At 44.9% G+C, this 22,500-nt stretch overlaps 1 protein-coding gene across 8 annotated transcripts in view; it reads left to right on the top strand.

The window, feature by feature from the left end:
• LOC110508063 (muscleblind-like protein 1) overlaps positions 1-22,500 on the top strand; it is a 180,248-nt gene that overhangs the window by 36,570 nt on the left and 121,178 nt on the right. For all 8 annotated transcript variants that reach the window (XR_005040014.1, XM_036965211.1, XM_036965209.1 and 5 more), the window contains exon 2: positions 5,984-6,937. Coding sequence is in view for 7 of the 8 variants with exons in the window: in XM_036965211.1 (XP_036821106.1) it covers positions 6,764-6,937 (174 nt within the window). In the remaining variant the exon portion in view is untranslated. The remainder of the gene's footprint in view (positions 1-5,983; positions 6,938-22,500) is intronic.

The following is a 22,500-nucleotide window of genomic DNA, read 5'->3' as shown; positions in this document are numbered from 1 at the left end:
TGTGTTCTATATAGCTGTGTGTTCTATAGCTGTGTGTTCTATATAGCTGTGTGTTCTATGGCTGTGTGTTCTATATAGCTGTGTGTTCTATATAGCTGTGTGTCCTATAAAGCTGTGTGTTCTATAGCTGTGTGTTCTATAGCTGTGTGTTCTACATAGCTGTGTGTTCTATATAGCTGTGTGTTCTATATAACTGTTTGTTCTATAGAGCTATGTGTTCTATATAGCTGTGTGTTCTATATAGCTGTGTGTTCTATATAGCTGTGTGTTCTATATAGCTGTGAGTTCTCCCTCTCCCTAGAGCTGTATCCAGCTACTATAAGTGCTCCTGGTTCCCACACGTTTATTGGCATTTCTTAGCTCTGTGTGTGTGTGTGTGTGTGTGTGTGTGTGTGTGTGTGTGTGTGTGTGTGTGTGTGTGTGTGTGTGTGTGTGTGTGTGTGTGTGTGTGTGTGTGTGTGTGTGTGTGTGTGTGTGTGTGTGCGTGTGTGTGTGTGTGTATGTGTGTGTGTGTGTGTGTGTGCGTATGTGTGTGTGTGCGTGTGCGTGTGTGTGTGTGTGTGTGTATATATGTTCATGACTGAATCACCATCGGGAACACACAGGCCTGGGCATGTGATGAGAGACGTAAGGAAGGAGGGAGCTAGGCAGAGATGGAGTGGGTTGTCTCTCACCCCTCCTTGGTCTGATAGGAGGGAGGGAGGATGATATAGTGATAGTTCATTGGGTCTTCACAGAGATCTCCTGCCAACTTTCCAATTGGTCTCAAGGCGTTCGCATGCTTCCCAGCCGAAACAGTTGGTACATATTATTATGAGGACATTTTGTGACGTTTTTGTTCATTTTGGGCTAGGTTTTCTCTGCTGTTCAGGCACACAACATTTTTCCTAGAGGCCGAAGCACCCCTTTGTCGGTGATTGGTCAACAGCAGGGATTCTTTAATAAAGTCTATGTCGTCATTCAACTGGAGACGATTCATTTTCGTTCACATTTTTCCACTTGAGAAATACTGCCCCAAAAATCTTAGTTAGATGTAAAATTGTGTGACTAAGATCTCTGCAAAACGTCAAAACGAACGACAGATTTCTTATCTTAGATTACTTCTGACTGTTTTGAGGAAGTGTATACTGGCTACCATGTCTCAAAATGGACAAGCAGTACTACTACTGCATGTTCCTTGTTTACTCAAGCAAATGTATTTTAAGGGTGTATACGAGCACACTAGCGGCCAACCAAACTGGGAGGGAACAACCAAACTGGGAGGGGCCAGTTGAACTGGGAGGAGCCAACCAAACCGGGAGGGGTAAACTGAATTGGGAGGTGCCAACTGTTTTACTATTTTCTTGGCCATTTGAGTCAGGTCAGGACTAGGCCTCTCAGTACTGTAGAAGAGGAAGGGGGTAAAGAGATGGAAGCAAATTATGCTTGAATTCAGCAGTGTAGAGGAGAGAGGGCCAATCTGACTGTTCCTTATTTAATGGAGTTGTCTTAATCCTCTTTAAATATTGATCCTCTGTGCCTTTACCTCTATTGTTCTTTACATCTGTCTTTGGTATCATTAAAGTGAAGACTGTTATTTTATCAAATCAATTCTCTGTAATTATTTTTACTTGATTAAACTAATCATGTAAATGCAAATAACCTGGAAGTCCGGGCACCGAGGAAAATCTTCAGATTACAAAGTTATAATTTTCCTAATGTAACTTTTCAGATATTATAATATCTGATCAATTAGTCTTCTAATGAATGAATTATTCTTTACCTCATTTCAGTCATTCCAAACGTCGTAAATTGTTGTTTATCTGCACAAACCCAGTCTTCACTATTAATCATCCATACATCAATTGTCTCAATCATTTATTTATCAACTAACTAAATAATCACCGAAATGCACATACAAACAAACAGAGTAGATATGGTTACAAGGAAATGATAGGGGATGTGCCCTAGTGGGCTAAACCGATATGACGGCTTGGTAGACAAAGAGACTGAGAAGGGCGTGAAAGACAAAACACACTACACAGTTTATATTTATAATATTTGTAATGCTAATCCTTTGCACCTGAACGCTCATTCAGGAATAATTGCCATCAATATATATATATATATTTACGCTCAGTGTGTCGTCATGATCTCTGCTGGAATCGTCCTTTTCTGTTGGAAAGTTAATCTGAGATTCTCTCTGCGTCCCTGGAGTCTTTGGTTAGGGTGGATACCTCAGAGTAACGTTCAGAAATGTTCTTATAGATAGATGTTTCGGCGGTTGTCGGTCTTCGCATTCAATGGAAACATAATTCCTAGCTGCAGACTGGTATTTAGTATCGAAGATTTGCTCTTATTCTGTCGGTATCGATAGTCTCAGAGATTAACCACGTGGTATGGTTAAGAATCCAGAAACCGAGGAATGCATGGTCTCTACTCAAACCTTAGCCCTCTCGGTTATCGAGGTGCGCTTGGTCTCTATTCAAACCTTAGCCCTCTCGGTTCTCGGGGTGTGCTTGGTCTCTATTCGAATCTTAGCCCTCTCGGTCCTCGAGGTGCGCTTGGTCTCTATTCAAACCTTAGCCCTCTCGGTTCTGGAGGTGCGCTTGGTCTCTATTTAAACCTTAGCCCTCTCGATTATCGAGGTGCGCTTGGTCTCTATTCAAACCTTATCCCTCTCGGTTATCGAGGTGCGCTTGGTCTCTACTCAAACCTTAGCCCTCTCGGTTCTCGATGTGAACTTGGTCTCTATTGAAACCTTAGCCCTCTCGGTTATCGAGGTGCGCTGGTCTGAAGGGAATTCCTCCAGCTGGAGGTTATATTCGTAACAGTAGAAAGGCTGTTCCATGATGCCAGATCAATGTCTGTGCTCATGGGGCGGGCCAATGACTTAGTTGAACTTTAAAGGGAATTGGATTCTCTTTCATTAAACAGTTTAAAATCACATTACAAAAATCTTTACTCATTCATTTTATACAATAATTAGATGCAAATATCATGACGGAGACTCTTGTATAAACAGAGTCATGGTAATGTGGCTGTATTGTCTCTCAATGAGGTCACAAACTTTAAACAAAATGGACCGGTCGTAACTGGATTCTCCACCGACCGGTTACACATTCTCCAAAACATGGATATTGTTCAGTTCTCAAGTTCTGTGAGGTAGAAGAAGTTCCTTTGTTCTACTGTGAACTTTTCTTTCTCTATACTGCATGAGGGAGAGATTCTCCTCCAGGAATTTACGACCTGAGATAACAGAGCCTGGGTGTAGGTAGAAGAGAGAGAGAGAGAGAGAGAGAGAAAGTTGAGAGAGTGAGAGAGAGAGAGTTGGTGGTGCTATCCAAAGAGGGCCATGTCATGACACCTCTTTACTCTCTGTCTTTACCTCTTTACCTCTTCATCCTCTTTCTCTTTACTTATTTATCTACTTACCTCTTTATCTCTTAACCCCTTTATCTCTGTATCTCTTTCCCTCTTTTCCCTATATCTCTTTATCCTCTTAATTCTTCATATCTCTTTCCAACTGTATCATCTTTGTGTCTTTACCTCTATCTCCTTTACCCCTTTACCTCTTTCCCTCTTTATCCACTAGGCTACATGGGGCAGCAGGAAGCCTAGTGGTTAGAGTGTTGGTGTTACGCTCGTCGTTGGATGATAAATGACTGTACCAAGGTGCAGCGTGGTAGGCGTACATTCTCTCTTTATTTTAAAATGTAACACCGGCAAAAAAACAATGAATTCCATCCTCTGAAACACACCAACATAGAAACAGAAAACAGAAAACCCACCCTAATCACACCCTGACCAAACCAAATAGAGAAATAAAAAAGCTGTCTAAGTTCAGGGCGTGACAGTACCCCCCCCCCCCCCCCCAAAGGTGCGGACTCCGGCTGAAAAACCTGACCCTATAGGGGAGGGTCCGGGTGGGCATCTATCCTCGGTGGCAGCTCCGTTTCGGGACGTAGCCCCCACTCCGCACGCTGATCACTCTGCTTCCGTGGAACTGGACCGTGGATCGTCGCCGGAGACTCCGGACTGTCGACCGGATCATCACTACAGGCTCCGGGCCATGGATCATCACTACAGGCTCTGGGCCATGGATCATCACTACAGGCTCCGGGACATGTATCATCACTACAGGCTCCGGGACATGGATCATCACTACAGGCTCTGGGACATAGATTATCACTGGAGGCTTCGTGCCATGGATTATCACTGGAGGCTCCGGGCCATGTATTATCACTAGAGGCTTCGTACGTGGAGCCGGAACAGGTCTCACCGGACTGAGGAGATGTACTGGAAGCCTGGTGCGTGGAGCTGCCACAGGGCTTACCAGTCTGGGGAGACACACTGGAGGCCTGGTACGTGGAACCGGAACAGGTCTCACCAGACTGGAGAGATGCACTGGAAGCCTGGTGCGTGGAACCGGAACAGGTCTCACCAGACTGGAGAGATGCACTGGAAGCCTGGTGTGTGAAGCAGGCTTCCATCGTCACCGTTCCTCCCTCGCTGCTTCCGCCTGTTTCCACGGCTCTCATCTCTCATGCCCTGCCATTACCTCCTCCCATGTCCATGATGTCCTCCACTCCGGGGCACGCTGCTTGGTTCCGTTGGTGGTGGGATCTTCTGTTACGCTGGTGGTGGGATCTTCTGTTACGCTCGTCGTGGGATGATAAATGACTGGACCAAGGTGCAGCGTGGTAGGCGTACATTCTTTCTTTATTTTAAAGTGTAACACCGGGAAAAAAACTATGAAACCAAACCGAACGTGAAGCTAGTCGTGCAACAAACAAAGACATGATATCTGATTCCCAATCAGAGACAACGATAGAAAGCTGCCTCCAATTGGGAATCAAACACACCAACATAGAAACAGAAAACGTAGATTGCCCACGGAAATCACACGCTGATCTAACCAAATAGAGAAATTAAAAGGCTCTCTAAGGTCAGGGCGTGACAGTTGGACTAGTAACCGAAAGGTTGCAAGATCGAATCCCCGAGCTGACAAGGAGAAAATCTGTTGTTCTGCCACTGAACAAGGCAGTTAACCCACTGTTCCTAGGCCGTCATTGTAAATAAGAATTTGTTTTTAACTGACTTGACTAGTTATATAAAGGTAAAATAATTATCTTTATTTCATTTTCCTCTTTATCTTTTTACCCCAAAACACACACACACTCTTCTCTCTCTCTCTCTCTCTCTCTCTCTCTCTCTCTCTCTCTCTCTCTCTCTCTCTCTCTCTCTCTCTCTCTCTCTCTCTCTCTCTCTCTCTCTCTCTCTCTCTCTCTCTCTCTCTCTCTCTCTCTCTCTCTCTCTCTCTCTCTCTCTCTCTCTCTCTCTCTCTCTCTCTCTCTCTCTCTCTCTCTCTCTCTCTCTCTCTCTCTCTCTCTCTCTCTGTGAACTGGTCTAGACCCTCTCTATCTCATCCCTCTTGGCTCTCAGCCCAGAATGTTGCTGCAACAATCGCCCAGTCTGATTGGTTCTCACCCAGGTCAAAGTCTGTTTCAATGAGTGAGGGAGGGGCAACATTTTGATTTTCACACAGACAGAGATTTCTCTCCCTCCCACCCCCCTTCTTAATTTACAAACATTTGTTGCGTGGTGCTTCATTGTAAGCGATATTGGCTTATATTTGACTTTCCAGTCGAGAGACTGGCAGTTGGTGTTAGGGCCTCTGGTGAGTTTGTGTGTGTGTGTGTGTGTGTGTGTGTGTGTGTGTGTGTGTGTGTGTGTGTGTGTGTGTGTGTGTGTGTGTGTGTGTGTGTGTGTGTGTGTGTGTGTGTGTGTGTGTGTGTGTGTGTGTGTGTGTGTGTGTGTGTGTGCGTGCGTGCGTGTGTGTGTGTGTGTGTGTGTGTGCATTAATATGTATCAGTATGTATTAGTGTGTTTGTTTCCATTTGTCTCTGTTAAATGCTGACTGCATCTCCTCTCCTCTCCTCTCCTCTCCTCTCCTCTCCTCTCCTCTCCTCTCCTCTCCTCTCCTCTCCTCTCCTCTCCATAGACAGAAGTGCCTTGCCTGAAGCCTGTAGCTGTGTGGACCTTCTAGACCACACCAGGAGCCCAAGGACTGCCAACCCTGCCAGCTGAACCTTCTGATCCCTGGTCCCTGGTGGTGCCCCCATCCTACCCATAATCCTCCCTGCCAGCTGAACCTTCTGATTCCTGGTCCCTAGTGGTGCCCCCATCCTACCCATAATCCTTTCCTGCCACGTCTACCACCTCTCTGGAACTGTCTCGGCTCCCTTGTAGCCTGACTGTGACAACACACAGGATTTTCATCCTTCTGTGTGGGTGAGAGGGGGCTGTCCTCCCGCTGTCCCTCCCTCCACTCCGCCCCCTGCTACCTGCTCCCTCGGCACAACATGGGCCAACCCGATCAATAATGTGTTTCGCCATCCATCTCGCCTGACAGTTCAGCTGAGGAAAGTGAGAGAGAGAGAGAGGAGTACAGAAGTTGGAACCGCCTGTACAAGGCAAGATTTCGTCAGTGCCACCAGCCCAGTGTCAGGCCCTGGAGGAATCTCATCAACCCCAGTAACAGGTTCTTAGGATGGGCAATAGATCCTAGCAGAGGCCCTGGCTCAGATCTAAAAACAGGCCTCGGATAGAAAACACCTTCTTATTGACTTGTTTCATTTTGATTTCTCTCAGTGACATTAGAAACAAACTTTCATCACACATTCTTCGACATCACATTCTGCCTGGATATCCGTTGCTCTTAATCGGCTACTTCTGCCTGGATATCCGTTGCTCTAAATCGGCTACCTCTGCCTGGTTCAAAATGGCGGTAAACCTGACACCTATTCGGGACACAAAATGGCTGACTCTGGAGGTGTGTCGTGAGTTCCAAAGAGGGACGTGCTCGCGACCGGACAGCGAGTGTAAGTTTGCCCACCCTGCCAAGAGCTGTCAGGTGGAGAATGGACGAGTCATCGCCTGCTTTGACTCCCTCAAGGTGAGTCCTCACCTGATTATGGATCTCTGAAGGTCCCACTCTGGCTTTAGGGTGAATTGTCTTTGGAGTCCACGCTCTCTCTGGTGGTTGAACATACCTATCATGCAACGTATTACCTGAATGTTTCAATCGCTGTCAGCTTGTTCTTGAGGTAGGACACAAATGAAGAGGAAGGTGCATGTGATGTGGATAGAGAGATCAGGATGAAGGAAAAGCAATATGTGTCAGGAGGTTTGGAGCTTCTGCAAGAGGAAGCTGTCTGTAAGGAGCGATATCACTATAGAGGTTCATATAGACTTGGCTGGTCTGTAAGGAGTGATATCACTATAGAGGTTCATATAGACTTGGCTGGTCTGTAAGGAGAGATATCACTATAGAGGTTCATATAGACTTGGCTGGTCTGTAAGGAGAGATATCACTATAGAGGTTCATATAGACTTGGCTGGTCTGTAAGGAGCGATATCACTATAGAGGTTCATATAGACTTGGCTGGTCTGTAAGGAGAGATATCACTATAGAGGTTCATATAGACTTGGCTGGTCTGTAAGGAGTGATATCACTATAGAGGTTCATATAGACTTGGCTGGTCTGTAAGGAGAGATATCACTATAGAGGTTCATATAGACTTGGCTGGTCTGTAAGAAGAGATATCACTATAGAGGTTCATATAGACTTGGCTGGTCTGTAAGGAGAGATATCAGTATAGAGGTTCATATAGACTTGGCCGGTCTACAGAATACAGGGTAGACATAGTTGCGTGTGTGTGTGTGTGTGTGTGTGTGTGTGTGTGTGTGTGTGTGTGTGTGTGCAGTGGTAATGGGTAGCATACAATGTGTTATTTTGGGGTCACACACTCATAGTGGGGTCTCATTCAGCCCACAGGGCTCTCTGTAATTCACTGTCTATTTCTGATCTGGCACAGACACACACTCCCACTAAACTGAGAGAAAGAGAGAGACTAAGAGAGAGTAAGAGAAAGTTAAAGCGAGAGAGAGACAGAGAGAGACAGCCAGACAGCCAGCCAGACAGCCAGCCAGCCAGCCAGCCAGACAGACAGACAGACAGACAGACAGACAGACAGAGTAAAGGTGGCTACAGCCTTCACTTGACCTGCATGCATGTGGAAGGGCAGAGTCAGGTATCTTGGGGCAGCGCGCCATTTTGTCCACATCGTCGTTGCTTTCCACCCAGAGAGGAAGTATGCCGTGTGTAGTGTATATCCACTAGGGGGCACAAGAGTAGCTTACCAAGCAAGAGGGGCCGAGGCACTCATTTTGGCTCTTAGCTAGCGACGATATTTCCACATTCGGATACGGTGTCGTATATCTTTTTTGTTTTCCAAATTCTAGCTAAAAATGTCTGGCTCGTCTGCTGTTCTATGCTTTATGGCTCTACTTTTAACCACAGAAGAAGAAGCAAACATGTCTCTAATAAACTACGATTGCTGTAGAGTTTTACTTAGAGAATGGTGAGTTCGTCCCGGCTGAACACTACAAGAGGCTACAAAGGAGAAAACACGTCTGTTGTCCAACCTGTGTGCAGTATTTTACAGGAAATAAACGTTCAATTCTGTCAGATGTTGGTTGCTAGGTTTCACGACTTGCATTCCAGCTGCTTTGTTTGTCGAATAATTAGAATTTATCTGCAGGAACCGTCGACAGAAAACATATTAAAATCCGAGCTTCGGCAAACTCGGACAGCGATTACTACAACTGCAAGGGATTTTTCTCAATGGTCCTGATGACAGTCTGTGATGTGAGGTATCATTTCACCATGATCGACATGGACCCATATTGTCCTGATGACAGTCTGAGGTGTAGAGTATCATTTCACCATGATCGACATGGACCCATATTGTCCTGATGACAGTCTGAGGTGTAGAGTATCATTTCACCATGATCGACATGGACCCATATTGTCCTGATGACAGTCTGAGGTGTAGAGTATTATTTCACCATGATCGACATGGACCCATATTGTCCTGATGACAGTCTGTGATGTGAGGTATCATTTCATTATGATCGACATGGACCCATATTGTCCTGATGACAGTCTGAGGTGTAAAGTATAATTTCACCATGATCGACATGGACCCATATTGTCCTGATGACAGTCTGAGATGTGAAGTATAATTTCATCATGATCGACATGGACCCATATTGTCCTGATGACAGTCTGAGATGTGAAGTATCATTTCATCATGATCGACATGGACCCATATTGTCCTGATGACAGTCTGAGATGTGAAGTATCATTTCACCATGATCGACATGGACCCATATTGTCCTGATGACAGTCTGTGATGTGAGGTATCATTTCATCATGATCGACATGGACCCATATTGTCCTGATGACAGTCTGAGGTGTAGAGTATCATTTCATCATGATCGACATGGACCCATATTGTCCTGATGACAGTCTGAGGTGTAGAGTATCATTTCACCATGATCGACATGGACCCATATTGTCCTGATGACAGTCTGAGATGTAGAGTATCATTTCAATATGATCGCTCATTTGGTCGGAGGGAGATGTGAGAAAGAGCCGGTCTTCTAAATATAAAACCACACACACTTTACAAAAGGACTTGGCGGCATGACCAGAGTACATAGCATATCTTGCACGTTGGCGTCTGTTCGACGATGGTTCACCTAAACAGGAAACCAATCCAGTTATCGGACAATTGGCGGGACACACACCGGCAGCAGGGTTGTAACTAGTTACCACAGCCACAAAGTCTTAAACCCTACCTATTTCGACAATTATTTTCTTAAAATCTGGTTTTAAACCTAATCCTTCCCTTAAACCAAACCTTAAACACACTGATAACCTCATGCCTAACCTGAACTGTAAATTATATTTTTTGTATTCATACATTTTTACTATAAAGCCAATTTAGACTTTGTGGCTGTGGTATGTAGAGGAATCCCAGCAGCCATTATCCTCGACTCCTTCACCTTTTTCAGATTGCGAACATACCGGACTCTTTCTCCATGTTTGTTTGATATCAGCATTGGTGTTCAAATTTCCTGATATCTCCCTCCAGCTGTCTTTTCCGAATACAACCGAAGGGCTGCAGAGGTCTCTCCAGTTCAACCAGACGCTCCTCAAAACTGGACAAAGACATAAATATAATTGCGAAACTAAAAAAAAAAAAAAATACAAAAAAGAAAGTTTGCAGGTGGAACAGCAAGTAACAACAGCATGTCCATCTCTTCCCTGTTTATACCAGAAAGGGTGTGGTTTAGACACAGGGGTGGGACCTGAAGGGATGTGGTTTAGACACAGGGGCGGGACCTGAAGGGGTGTGGTTTAGAGACAGGGGTGGGACCAGAAGGGGTGTGGTTTAGATACAGGGGCGGGACCTGAAGGGGTGTGGTTTAGAGACAGGGGTGGGACCAGAAGGGGTGTGGTGTGGACACAGGGGCGGGACCTGAAGGGGTGTGGTTTAGACACAGGGGTGGGACCTGAAGGGGTGTGGTGTAGACACAGGGGCGGGACCTGAAGGGGTGTGGTTTAGACACAGGAGTGGGACCTGAAGGGGTGTAGACACAGGAGTGGGACCTGAAGGGGTGTGGTTTAGACACAGGGGTGGGACCTGAAGGGGTGTGGTTTAGACACAGCGGTGGGACCTGAAGGGGTGTGGTGTAGACACAGGGGTGGGACCTGAAGGGGTGTGGTGTGGACACAGGGGCGGGACCTGAAGGGGTGTGGTGTGGACACAGGGGCGGGACCTGAAGGGGTGTGGTGTAGACACAGGGGCGGGACCTGAAGGGGTGTGGTGTGGACACAGGGGCGGGACCTGAAGGGGTGTGGTTTAGACACAGGGGCGGGACCTGAAGGGGTGTGGTTTAGACACAGGGGCGGGACCTGAAGGGGTGTGGTTTAGACACAGGGGCGGGACCTGAAGGGGTGTGGTTTAGACACAGGGGCAGGACCTGAAGGGGTGTGGTTTAGACACAGGGGCGGGACCTGAAGGGGTGTGGTTTAGACACAGGGGCGGGACCTGAAGGGGTGTGGTTTAGACATCTCTAGCTGTAGCTGACGGTTTTTGATGGGGATGGTTTTATTATGTTTCTTCGATTGACACACCTTTGAGTCAATAGACGTTTTATGTAGGACAGCGGGAGAACGAGGGATATTCAGAGACATAACAATACTGTAAAGGTATACAGACACTCAGAAAACCATACTGTGAATACTAGTGATGTATATATACACACTCATAAAGTCATACATTCAAAGGTTTACACTGTCACACACACATAAAGACATGCTCATAAATCATTTTCCAGGGGACAGTGAGAGACTGGGTCAGCTGGGGATGCCTCCAAGCTGGGCTTCACGGTACCTTCACGGTACCTCTTAATAATGACACACCCACACACACAGACACACACGCACACACAGACACACAGACACACGCACAAGACCGGGCTCTGTTTTCTGTTCTGTTTCCTATCAGATTGGCTGGCCAGTGTGTTATTCAGGGAAATAGTTGTAGCAGAGTAGTCTAGATTTCAGATCGAGGCCAAGGCCAAAGCCAAAGCAGTCTGGTGTTAGGAAAGGTTAGAATGAGACGGTGTGTGTGTGTGTGTGTGTGTGTGTGTGTGTGTGTGTGTGTGTGCCAAAGCCAAGCAGGGTCAGAGCTATGCATTTCAATTGTACAAACCCACATACACACACACGCACGTACACATACACACTCACGTTCGTTCATACATACACATCCAGACCTATGCCTTCTTCTCCCAAACCAAGTCTGTTGTATGCACCTGTCTCATGTCCTTTTGACACAACAATATATTTCCTTGGATGAATTCAGAAGTAAGAGGGACAGAGAGAGAGGGGGTGGAGTTACAATAGTGAAACATGTGTAGTAAGATCTATTTTCTGTTTACACTATGCTGCTTCACTTAGCTTTGGATGCAAGGCTGAGGAGGGTACAGACGGGCTGAGAGAGATGAAGGCTGAGGAGGGTACAGACGGGCAGAGAGAGATGAAGGTTGAGGAGGGTACAGACTGGGCTGAGAGAGATGAAGGCTGAGGAGGGTACAGACTGGGCTGAGAGAGATGAAGGCTGAGGAGGGTACAGACGGGCTGAGAGAGATTAAGGTTGAGGAGGGTACAGACGGGGCTGAGAGAGGGGAAGGCTGAGGAGGGTACAGACGGGGCAGAGAGATGAAGGCTGAGGAGGGTACAGACGGGCTGAGAGAGATGAAGGTTGAGGAGGGTACAGACGGGGCTGAGAGAGAGGAAGGCTTAGGAGTGTACAGACGGGGCTGAGAGAGATGAAGGATGAGGACCCCTGTCTATCCATCTCTACCTCTACCCTATCTATCCATCTCTACCTCTACCCCTGTCTATCCATCTCTACCCCTGTCTATCCATCTCTACCAATCCCCTATCTATCCATCTCTACCTCTACCCCTTTCTATGTATATCTACCCCTGTCTATCCATCTCTACCTCTACCCTATCTATCCATCTCTACCTCTACCCCTGTCTATCCATCTCTACCCCTGTCTATCCATCTCTACCAATCCCCTATCTATCCATCTCTACCTTTACCCCTGTCTATCCATCTCTACCCCTGTCTATCCATCTTTAACTCTGTCTACCCATCTCTACCTCTACCCCTATCTACCCATCTCTACCTCTACCACTGTCTATCCACCTCTACCTCTACCACTGTCTATCCATCTCTACCTCTACCCCTGTCTATCCATCTCTACCTCTACCCGTCTATCCATCTCTACCCCTGTCTATCCATCGCTAACCGTCTACCCCTGTCTATCCATCTCTACCTCTACCCCTGTCTATCCATCTTTACCCCTGTCTATCCATCTTTACCCCTGTCTATCCATCTCTACTCCTGTCTATCCATCTCTTACTTCTACCCCTGTCTATCAATCTTTACCCCTGTCTATCCATCTCTACCCCTGTCTATCCATCTCTACCCCTGTCTATCCATCTCTACCCCTGTCTATCCATCTCTACCCCTGTCTATCCATCTCTACCCCTGTCTATCCATCTCTACTCCTGTCTATCCATCTCTACGTCTCCCCCTGTCTATCCACCTCTACCACTGTCTATCCATCTCTAACCCTATCTATCCATCTCTACCGCTACCCTGTCTATCCATCTCTATCCCTGTCTATCCATCTTTACCCCCTGTCTATCCATCTCTACCCCTGTCTATCCATCTCTACTCCTGTCTATCCATTTCTTACCTCTACCCCTGTCTATCAATCTTTACCACTGTCTATCCATCTCTACCCCTGTCTATCCATCTTTACCCCTGTCTATCCATCTCTACCCGTCTATCCATCTCTACTCCCGTCTATCCATCTCTGCCACTGTCAATCCACCTCTACCTCTACCCATGTCTATCCATCTCTACCTCTACAACTGTCTATCAATCTCTACCTCTGTCTATCCATCTCTACCCCTGTCTATTCATCTCCACCTTTACCCCTGTCTATCCATCTCTACCACTGTCTATCCACCTTCACCTCCACCCTGTCTATCCACCTCTACCCCTGTCTATCCATCTCCACCTTCACCCTGTCTGTCCATTTCCACCTCTACCCCCGTCTATCCATCTCTACCCCCGTCTATCCATCTCTACCTCTACCCCCCTCTATCCATCTCTACCCCCGTCTATCCATCTCTACCTCTACCCCCCTCTATCCATCTCTACCTCTCCCCCTGTCTATCCATCTCTACCTCTACCCCCTCTCTATCCACCTCTACCCCTGTCTATCCACCTCTACCCCTGTCTATCCACCTCTACCCCTGTCTATCCACCTCTACCCCTGTCTATCCATCTCTAACCCTGTCTATCCACCTCTACCCCTTTCTATCCATCTCTACCTCTACCCCTGTCTATCCATCTCTACCCCTGTCTATCCACCTCTACCCCTGTCTATCCATCTCTACCCCTGTCTTTCCACCTCTACCTCTACCCCTGTCTATCCATCTCTACCTCTACCCCTGTCTATCCACCCCTACGCGTCTATGCACCTCTACCCCTGTCTATCCACCTCTACCCCTGTCTATCCACCTCTACCCCTGTCTATCCATCTCTACCCCTGTCTATCCACCTCTACCCCTGTCTATCCATATCTACCTCTACCCCTGTCTATCCACCTCTACCCCTGTCTATCCTCCTCTACCCCTGTCTATCCATATCTACCTCTACCCCTGTCTGTCCACCTCTACCCCTGTCTACCCATATCCACCTCTACCCCTGTCTATCCATATCTACCTCTACCCCTGTCTATCCACCTCTACCCCTGTCTACTGACCTAGAAGAACACACACGGTACTGACTGTCACGTAGAGTAGGCCAGAAGGCTCTACTGGAAAACCTAACCTCTATCAGGTAGAGTAGGCCAGAAGGCTCTACTGGAAAACCTAACCTCTATCAGGTAGAGTAGGCCAGAAGGCTATACTGGAAAACCTAACCTCTATCAGGTAGAGTAGGCCAGAAGGCTCTACTGGAAAACCTAACCTCTATCACGTAGAGTAGGCCAGAAGGCTCTACTGGAAAACCTAACCTCTATCAGGTAGAGTAGGCCAGAACGCTCTACTGGAAAACCTAACCTCTATCACGTAGAGTAGGCCAGAAGGCTCTACTGGAAAACCTAACCTCTATCACGTAGAGTAGGCCAGAAGGCTCTACTGGAAAACCTAACCTCTATCAGGTAGAGTAGGCCAGAAGGCTCTACTGGAAAACCTAACCTCTATCACGTAGAGTAGGCCAGAAGGCTCTACTGGAAAACCTCTATCAAAATAAAACAGAACAATTAACACCAATTAATTAACCAGTCACCTCGTCAAACCTACACTTTCCATTTAACTAAACATACTAAAGTACATACATTGCAACATGTTTATGAAACAATATCACAACATAACATTTACAAAATGACAAAATGACACTACTGACAGTGTCTTTCAATATGCGCATTTCAATGAGCCATTTGGGACAGGCACTACAAAGTCAGCCCAATTCCATTAGCTCGGGTCCTCATCCAGCATACCCGGAAGCTACAGAGAGAGAGAAACAGAACAAACAAACAACGCGCTCATCCACAACATCGATAAGTAAAATATATACAGTGCCTTGCGAAAGTATTCGGCCCCCTTGAACTTTGCGACCTTTTGCCACATTTCAGGCTTCAAACATAAAGATATAAAACTGTATTTTTTTGTGAAGAATCAACAACAAGTGGGACACAATCATGAAGTGGAACGACATTTATTGGATATTTCAAACTTTTTTAACAAATCAAAAACTGAAAAATTGGGCGTGCAAAATTATTCAGCCCCATTACTTTCAGTGCAGCAAACTCTCTCCAGAAGTTCAGTCAGGATCTCTGAATGATCCAATGTTGACCTAAATGACTAATGATGATAAATACAATCCACCTGTGTGTAATCAAGTCTCCGTATAAATGCACCTGCACTGTGATAGTCTCAGAGGTCTGTTAAAAGCGCAGAGAGCATCATGAAGAACAAGGAACACACACAGGCAGGTCCGAGATACTGTTCTGAAGAAGTTTAAAGCCGGATTTGGATACAAAAATATTTCCCAAGCTTTAAACATCCCAAGGAGCACTGTGCAAGCGATAATATTGAAATGGAAGGAGTATCAGACCACTGCAAATCTACCAAGACCTGGCCGTCCCTCTAAACTTTCAGCTCATACAAGGAGAAGACTGATCAGAGATGCAGCCAAGAGGCCCATGATCACTCTGGATGAACTGCAGAGATCTACAGCTGAGGTGGGAGACTCTGTCCATAGGACAACAATCAGTCGTATATTGCACAAATCTGGCCTTTGTGGAAGAGTGGCAAGAAGAAAGCCATTTCTTAAAGATATCCATAAAAAGTGTCGGTTAAAGTTTGCCACAAGCCACCTGGGAGACACACCAAACGTGGAAGAAGGTGCTCTGGTCAGATGAAACCAAAATTGAACTTTTTGGCAACAATGCAAAACGTTATGTTTGGCGTAAAAGCAACACAGCTGAACACACCATCCCCACTGTCAAACATGGTGGTGGCAGCATCATGGTTTGGGCCTGCTTTTCTTCAGCAGGGACAGGGAAGATGGTTAAAATTGATGGGAAGATGGATGGAGCCAAATACAGGACCATTCTGGAAGAAAACCTGATGGAGTCTGCAAAAGACCTGAGACTGGGACGGAGATTTGTCTTCCAACAAGACAATGATCCAAAACATAAAGCAAAATCTACAATGGAATGGTTCAAAAATAAACATATCCAGGTGTTAGAATGGCCAAGTCAAAGTCCAGACCTGAATCCAATCGAGAATCTGTGGAAAGAACTGAAAACTGCTGTTCACAAATGCTCTCCATCCAACCTCACTGAGCTCAAGCTGTTTTGCAAGGAGGAATGGGAAAAAATGTCAGTCTCTCGATGTGCAAAACTGATAGAGACATACCCCAAGCGACTTACAGCTGTAATCGCAGCAAAAGATGGCGCTACAAAGTATTAACTTAAGGGGCCTGAATAATGAATTTGCACGCCCAATTTTTCAGTTTTTGATTTGTTAAAAAAGTTTGAAATATCCAATAAATGTCGTTTCACTTCATGATTGTGTCCCACTTGTTGTTGATTCTTCACAAAAAAATACAGTTTTATATCTTTATGTTTGAAGCCTGAAATGTGGCAAAAGGTCGCAAAGTTCAAGGGGGCCGAATACTTTCGAAAGGCACTGTATTACTTGTATTAAATATGAACATTGACATAAGTGTGAAATGTATGTACTAAGACACAGAAGTTAACTTGTGTGTCGACCCACATTGTTACCTTACCTGATAATGGAGCAGGGAGGAGTGATGAATGTGAGAGTTAAAGAACCAAATGCTTCCCGCGGCCAGTGACCACGTCACACTGACCTAGAATAACACACGGTCTTGACCTAGAATAACACACGGTACTGACCTAGAATAACACACGGTACTGACCTAGAATAACACACAGTACTGACCCAGAATAACACACAGTACTGACCTAGAATAACACACGGTACTGACCTAGAATAACACACGGTCTTGACCTAGAAAAACACACGGTACTGACCTAGAATAACACACGGTACTGACCGAGAATAACACACAGTACTGACCCAGAATAACACACGGTACTGACCTAGAATAACACACGGTACTGACCTAGAATAACACACGGTACTAACCTAGAATAACACACTGTACTGACCCTAGAATAACACATAGTTCTGACCTAGAATAACACACGGTACTGACCTAGAATAACACACGGTACTGACACAGAATAACACACGGTACTGACCTAGAATAACACACGGTACTGACACAGAATAACACACAGTACTGACCTAGAATAACACACGGTACTGACACAGAATAACACACAGTACTGACACAGAATAACACACGGTACTGACCTATAATAACACACGGTACTGACCTAGAATAACACACAGTACTGACCTAGAATAACACACAGTACTGACCCTAGAATAACACACGGTACTGACCTAGAATAACACACGGTACTGACCTAGAATAACACACGGTACTGACACAGAATAACACACAGTACTGACCTAGAATAACACACACGGTACTGACCTAGAATAACACACGGTACTGACACAGAATAACACACGGTACTGACCTAGAATAACACACGGTACTGACCTAGAATAACACACGGTACTGACCTAGAATAACACACGGTACTGACCCAGAATAACACACGGTACTGACCCAGAATAACACACGGTACTGACCTAGAATAACACACACGGTACTGACCTAGAATAACACACAGTACTGACCTAGAATAACACACGGTACTGAACTAGAATAACACACTGTACTGACCTAGAATAACACATGGTACTTACCTAGAATAACACAAAGTACTGACCTAGAATAACACACAGTACTGACCCAGAATAACACATGGTACTGACCCAGAATAACACACGGTACTGAGCTAGAATAACACGGTACTGACCTAGAATAACACACGGTACTGACCTAGAATAACACACAGTACTGACCTAGAATAACACACAGTACTGACCCAGAATAACACACGGTACTGACCCAGAATAACACACGGTACTGACCCAGAATAACACACGGTACTGACACAGAACAACACACAGTACTGACACAGAATAACACACGGTACTGACCTAGAATAACACACGGTACTGACCTAGAATAACACACGGTACTGACCTAGAATAACACACAGTACTGACCTAGAATAACACACAGTACTGACCCTAGAATAACACACGGTACTGACCTAGAATAACACACGGTACTGACCTAGAATAACACACGGTACTGACACAGTATAACACACGGTACTGACACAGAATAACACACAGTACTGACCTAGAATAACACACACGGTACTGACCGAGAATAACACACACAGTACTGACACAGAATAACACACACAGTACTGACACAGAATAACACACACAGTACTGACACAGAATAACACACACAGTACTGACACAGAATAACACACGGTACTGACCTAGAATAACACACGGTACTGACCTAGAATAACACACGGTATTGACCTAGAATAACACACGGTACTGACCCAGAATAACACACGGTACTGACCCAGAATAACACACGGTACTGACCCAGAATAACACACGGTACTGACCTAGAATAACACACACGGTACTGACCTAGAATAACACACACGGTACTGACCTAGAATAACACACACGGTACTGACCTAGAATAACACACAGTACTGACCTAGAATAACACACAGTACTGACCTAGAATAACACACGGTACTGACCTAGAATAACACACACGGTACTGACCTAGAATAACACACAGTACTGACACAGAATAACACACGGTACTGACCTAGAATAACACACGGTACTGACCTAGAATAACACACGGTACTGACACAGAATAACACACAGTACTGACCTAGAATAACACACACGGTACTGACCGAGAATAACACACACAGTACTGACACAGAATAACACACACAGTACTGACACAGAATAACACACACAGTACTGACACAGAATAACACACACAGTACTGACACAGAATAACACACGGTACTGACCTAGAATAACACACGGTACTGACCTAGAATAACACACGGTACTGACCTAGAATAACACACGGTACTGACCCAGAATAACACACGGTACTGACACAGAATAACACACGGTACTGACCCAGAATAACACACGGTACTGACCTAGAATAACACACACGGTACTGACCTAGAATAACACACACGGTACTGACCTAGAATAACACACTGTACTGACCTAAAATAACACACGGTACTGACCTAGAATAACACACGGTACTGACCTAGAATAACAAACAGTACTGACCTAGAATAACACACAGTACTGACCTAGAATAACACACAGTACTGACCTAGAATAACACACACGGTACTGACCTAGAATAACACACAGTACTGACCTAGAATAGCACACAGTACTGACCTAGAATAACACACGGTACTGACCTAGAATAACACACGGTATTGACCTAGAATAACACACGGTACTGACCCAGAATAACACACGGTACTGACCCAGAATAACACACGGTACTGACCCAGAATAACACACGGTACTGACCTAGAATAACACACACGGTACTGACCTAGAATAACACACACGGTACTGACCTAGAATAACACACACGGTACTGACCTAGAATAACACACAGTACTGACCTAGAATAACACACAGTACTGACCTAGAATAACACACAGTACTGACCTAGAATAACACACGGTACTGACCTAGAATAACACACACGGTACTGACCTAGAATAACACACAGTACTGACACAGAATAACACACGGTACTGACCTAGAATAACACACGGTACTGACCTAGAATAACACACGGTACTGACACAGAATAACACACAGTACTGACCTAGAATAACACACACCGTACTGACCGAGAATAACACACACAGTACTGACACAGAATAACACACACAGTACTGACACAGAATAACACACACAGTACTGACACAGAATAACACACACAGTACTGACACAGAATAACACACGGTACTGACCTAGAATAACACACGGTACTGACCTAGAATAACACACGGTACTGACCTAGAATAACACACGGTACTGACCCAGAATAACACACGGTACTGACCCAGAATAACACACGGTACTGACCTAGAATAACACACACGGTACTGACCTAGAATAACACAAACGGTACTGACCTAGAATAACACACTGTACTGACCTAAAATAACACACGGTACTGACCTAGAATAACACACGGTACTGACCTAGAATAACAAACAGTACTGACCTAGAATAACACACAGTAGTGACCTAGAATAACACACAGTACTGACCTAGAATAACACACACGGTACTGACCTAGAATAACACACAGTACTGACCTAGAATAGCACACAGTACTGACCTAGAATAACACACACGGTACTGACCTAGAATAACACACACGGTACTGACCTAGAATAACACACACGGTACTGACCTAGAATAACACACACGGTACTGACCTAGAATAACACACAGTACTGACCTAGAATAAAACACAGTACTGACCTAGAATAACACACGGTACTGACCTAGAATAACAAACACGGTACTGACCTAGAATAACACACAGTACTGACACAGAATAACACACGGTACTGACCTAGAATAACACACTGTACTGACCTAAAATAACACACGGTACTGACCTAGAATAACACACGGTACTGACCTAGAATAACACACAGTACTGACCTAGAATAACACACAGTACTGACCTAGAATAACACACAGTACTGACCTAGAATAACACACACGGTACTGACCTAGAATAACACACAGTACTGACCTAGAATAACACACAGTACTGACACAGAATAACACACACGGTACTGACCTAGAATAACACACGGTACTGACCCAGAATAACACACGGTACTGACCTAGAATAACACACACGGTACTGACCTAGAATAACACACAGTACTGACCTAGAATAACACACAGTACTGACACAGAATAACACACACGGTACTGACCTAGAATAACACACACGGTACTGACCTAGAATAACACACACGGTACTGACCTAGAATAACAAACACGGTACTGACCTAGAATAACACACAGTACTGACACAGAATAACACACAGTACTGACACAGAATAACACACGGTACTGACCTAGAATAATACACTGTACTGACCTAGAATAACACACAGTACTGACCTAGAATAACACACAGTACTTACCTAGAATAACACACACAGTACTGACCTAGAATAACACACAGTACTGACCTAGAATAACACACAGTACTGACACAGAATAACACACACGGTACTGACCTAGAATAACACACACGGTACTGACCTAGAATAACACACACGGTACTGACCTAGAATAACACACAGTACTGACCTAGAATAACACACAGTACTGACCTAGAATAACACACGGTACTGACACAGAATAATACACGGTACTGACACAGAATAACACACAGTACTGACCTAGAATAACACACGGTACTGACACAGAATAACACACGGTACTGACACAGAATAACACACAGTACTGACCTAGAATAACACACGGTACTGACCTAGAATAGCACACATGCACATGCAGTCTTGAATGTGTGTCTGTGTCTGTGTCTGTGTGGGCACTGTCAAAAGTAATTACCTAACTCATTAAAGGAGTTTGAGTAGTGGTTCCTCAAACATCTCCAACTGCCTGTAGAACTCAGATCATATAAGTGTCACTAACTCGGATGATCTATCGCTTAGTATTTTGGAGTAATTTAAACAAATACTAGGTTACTGAGTCAATAGATGTACCGCTTGTCATCTGGGGAAGGAGAGGAGGACCAAGGTGCAGCGTGGTAAGTGTTCATATTTTAAATATTTTAATGAACACTGAAAACAAAAAAATAAACAACCAACGAACAGTCCTGTAAGGTGCAACACAACACCAAACAGAAAACAACCACCCACAAAACACAATGGAAAAACAGGATACCTAAATTTGGTTCTCCATCAGGGACAATGATTGACAGCTGCCTCTGATTGAGAACCATAACCAGGCCAAACACAGAAATAGAAAATCATAGACAAACTAACATAGACAACCCACCCAATTCTCGCCCTGACCAGACTAAAACAAAAGACAAAACCAAGGAACTAAGGTCAGAACGTGACAATATAACTTAATTTGTCTCGGTTCTGCTAATCTAAAGTTATTGAATATTTACAAGTTATGATGAATGAATATTTTATAGTCAATCTAACACGTATTAAATAAGTTATTCTTACTTGATTACAGTATGTTTCACGTCTTTAATTGAAAAAATAAAGTTGTAGTCGGACATTGATATTTCAGTTAAAAAAAAACACTTGATTTATCTGTGTTGTGCTGATATAGAATTGTCACATTGTAATAGTGACACGTGGCTCTAGTTTAAGAGGATTGTGGGTA

This window comes from Oncorhynchus mykiss, chromosome 27 (assembly GCF_013265735.2).
Source record: "Oncorhynchus mykiss isolate Arlee chromosome 27, USDA_OmykA_1.1, whole genome shotgun sequence".
NCBI lineage: Eukaryota > Metazoa > Chordata > Actinopteri > Salmoniformes > Salmonidae > Oncorhynchus > Oncorhynchus mykiss.
The sequence above is the reverse complement of the archived record's forward strand: the minus strand, read 5'-3'. Positions and strand labels throughout refer to the sequence as shown.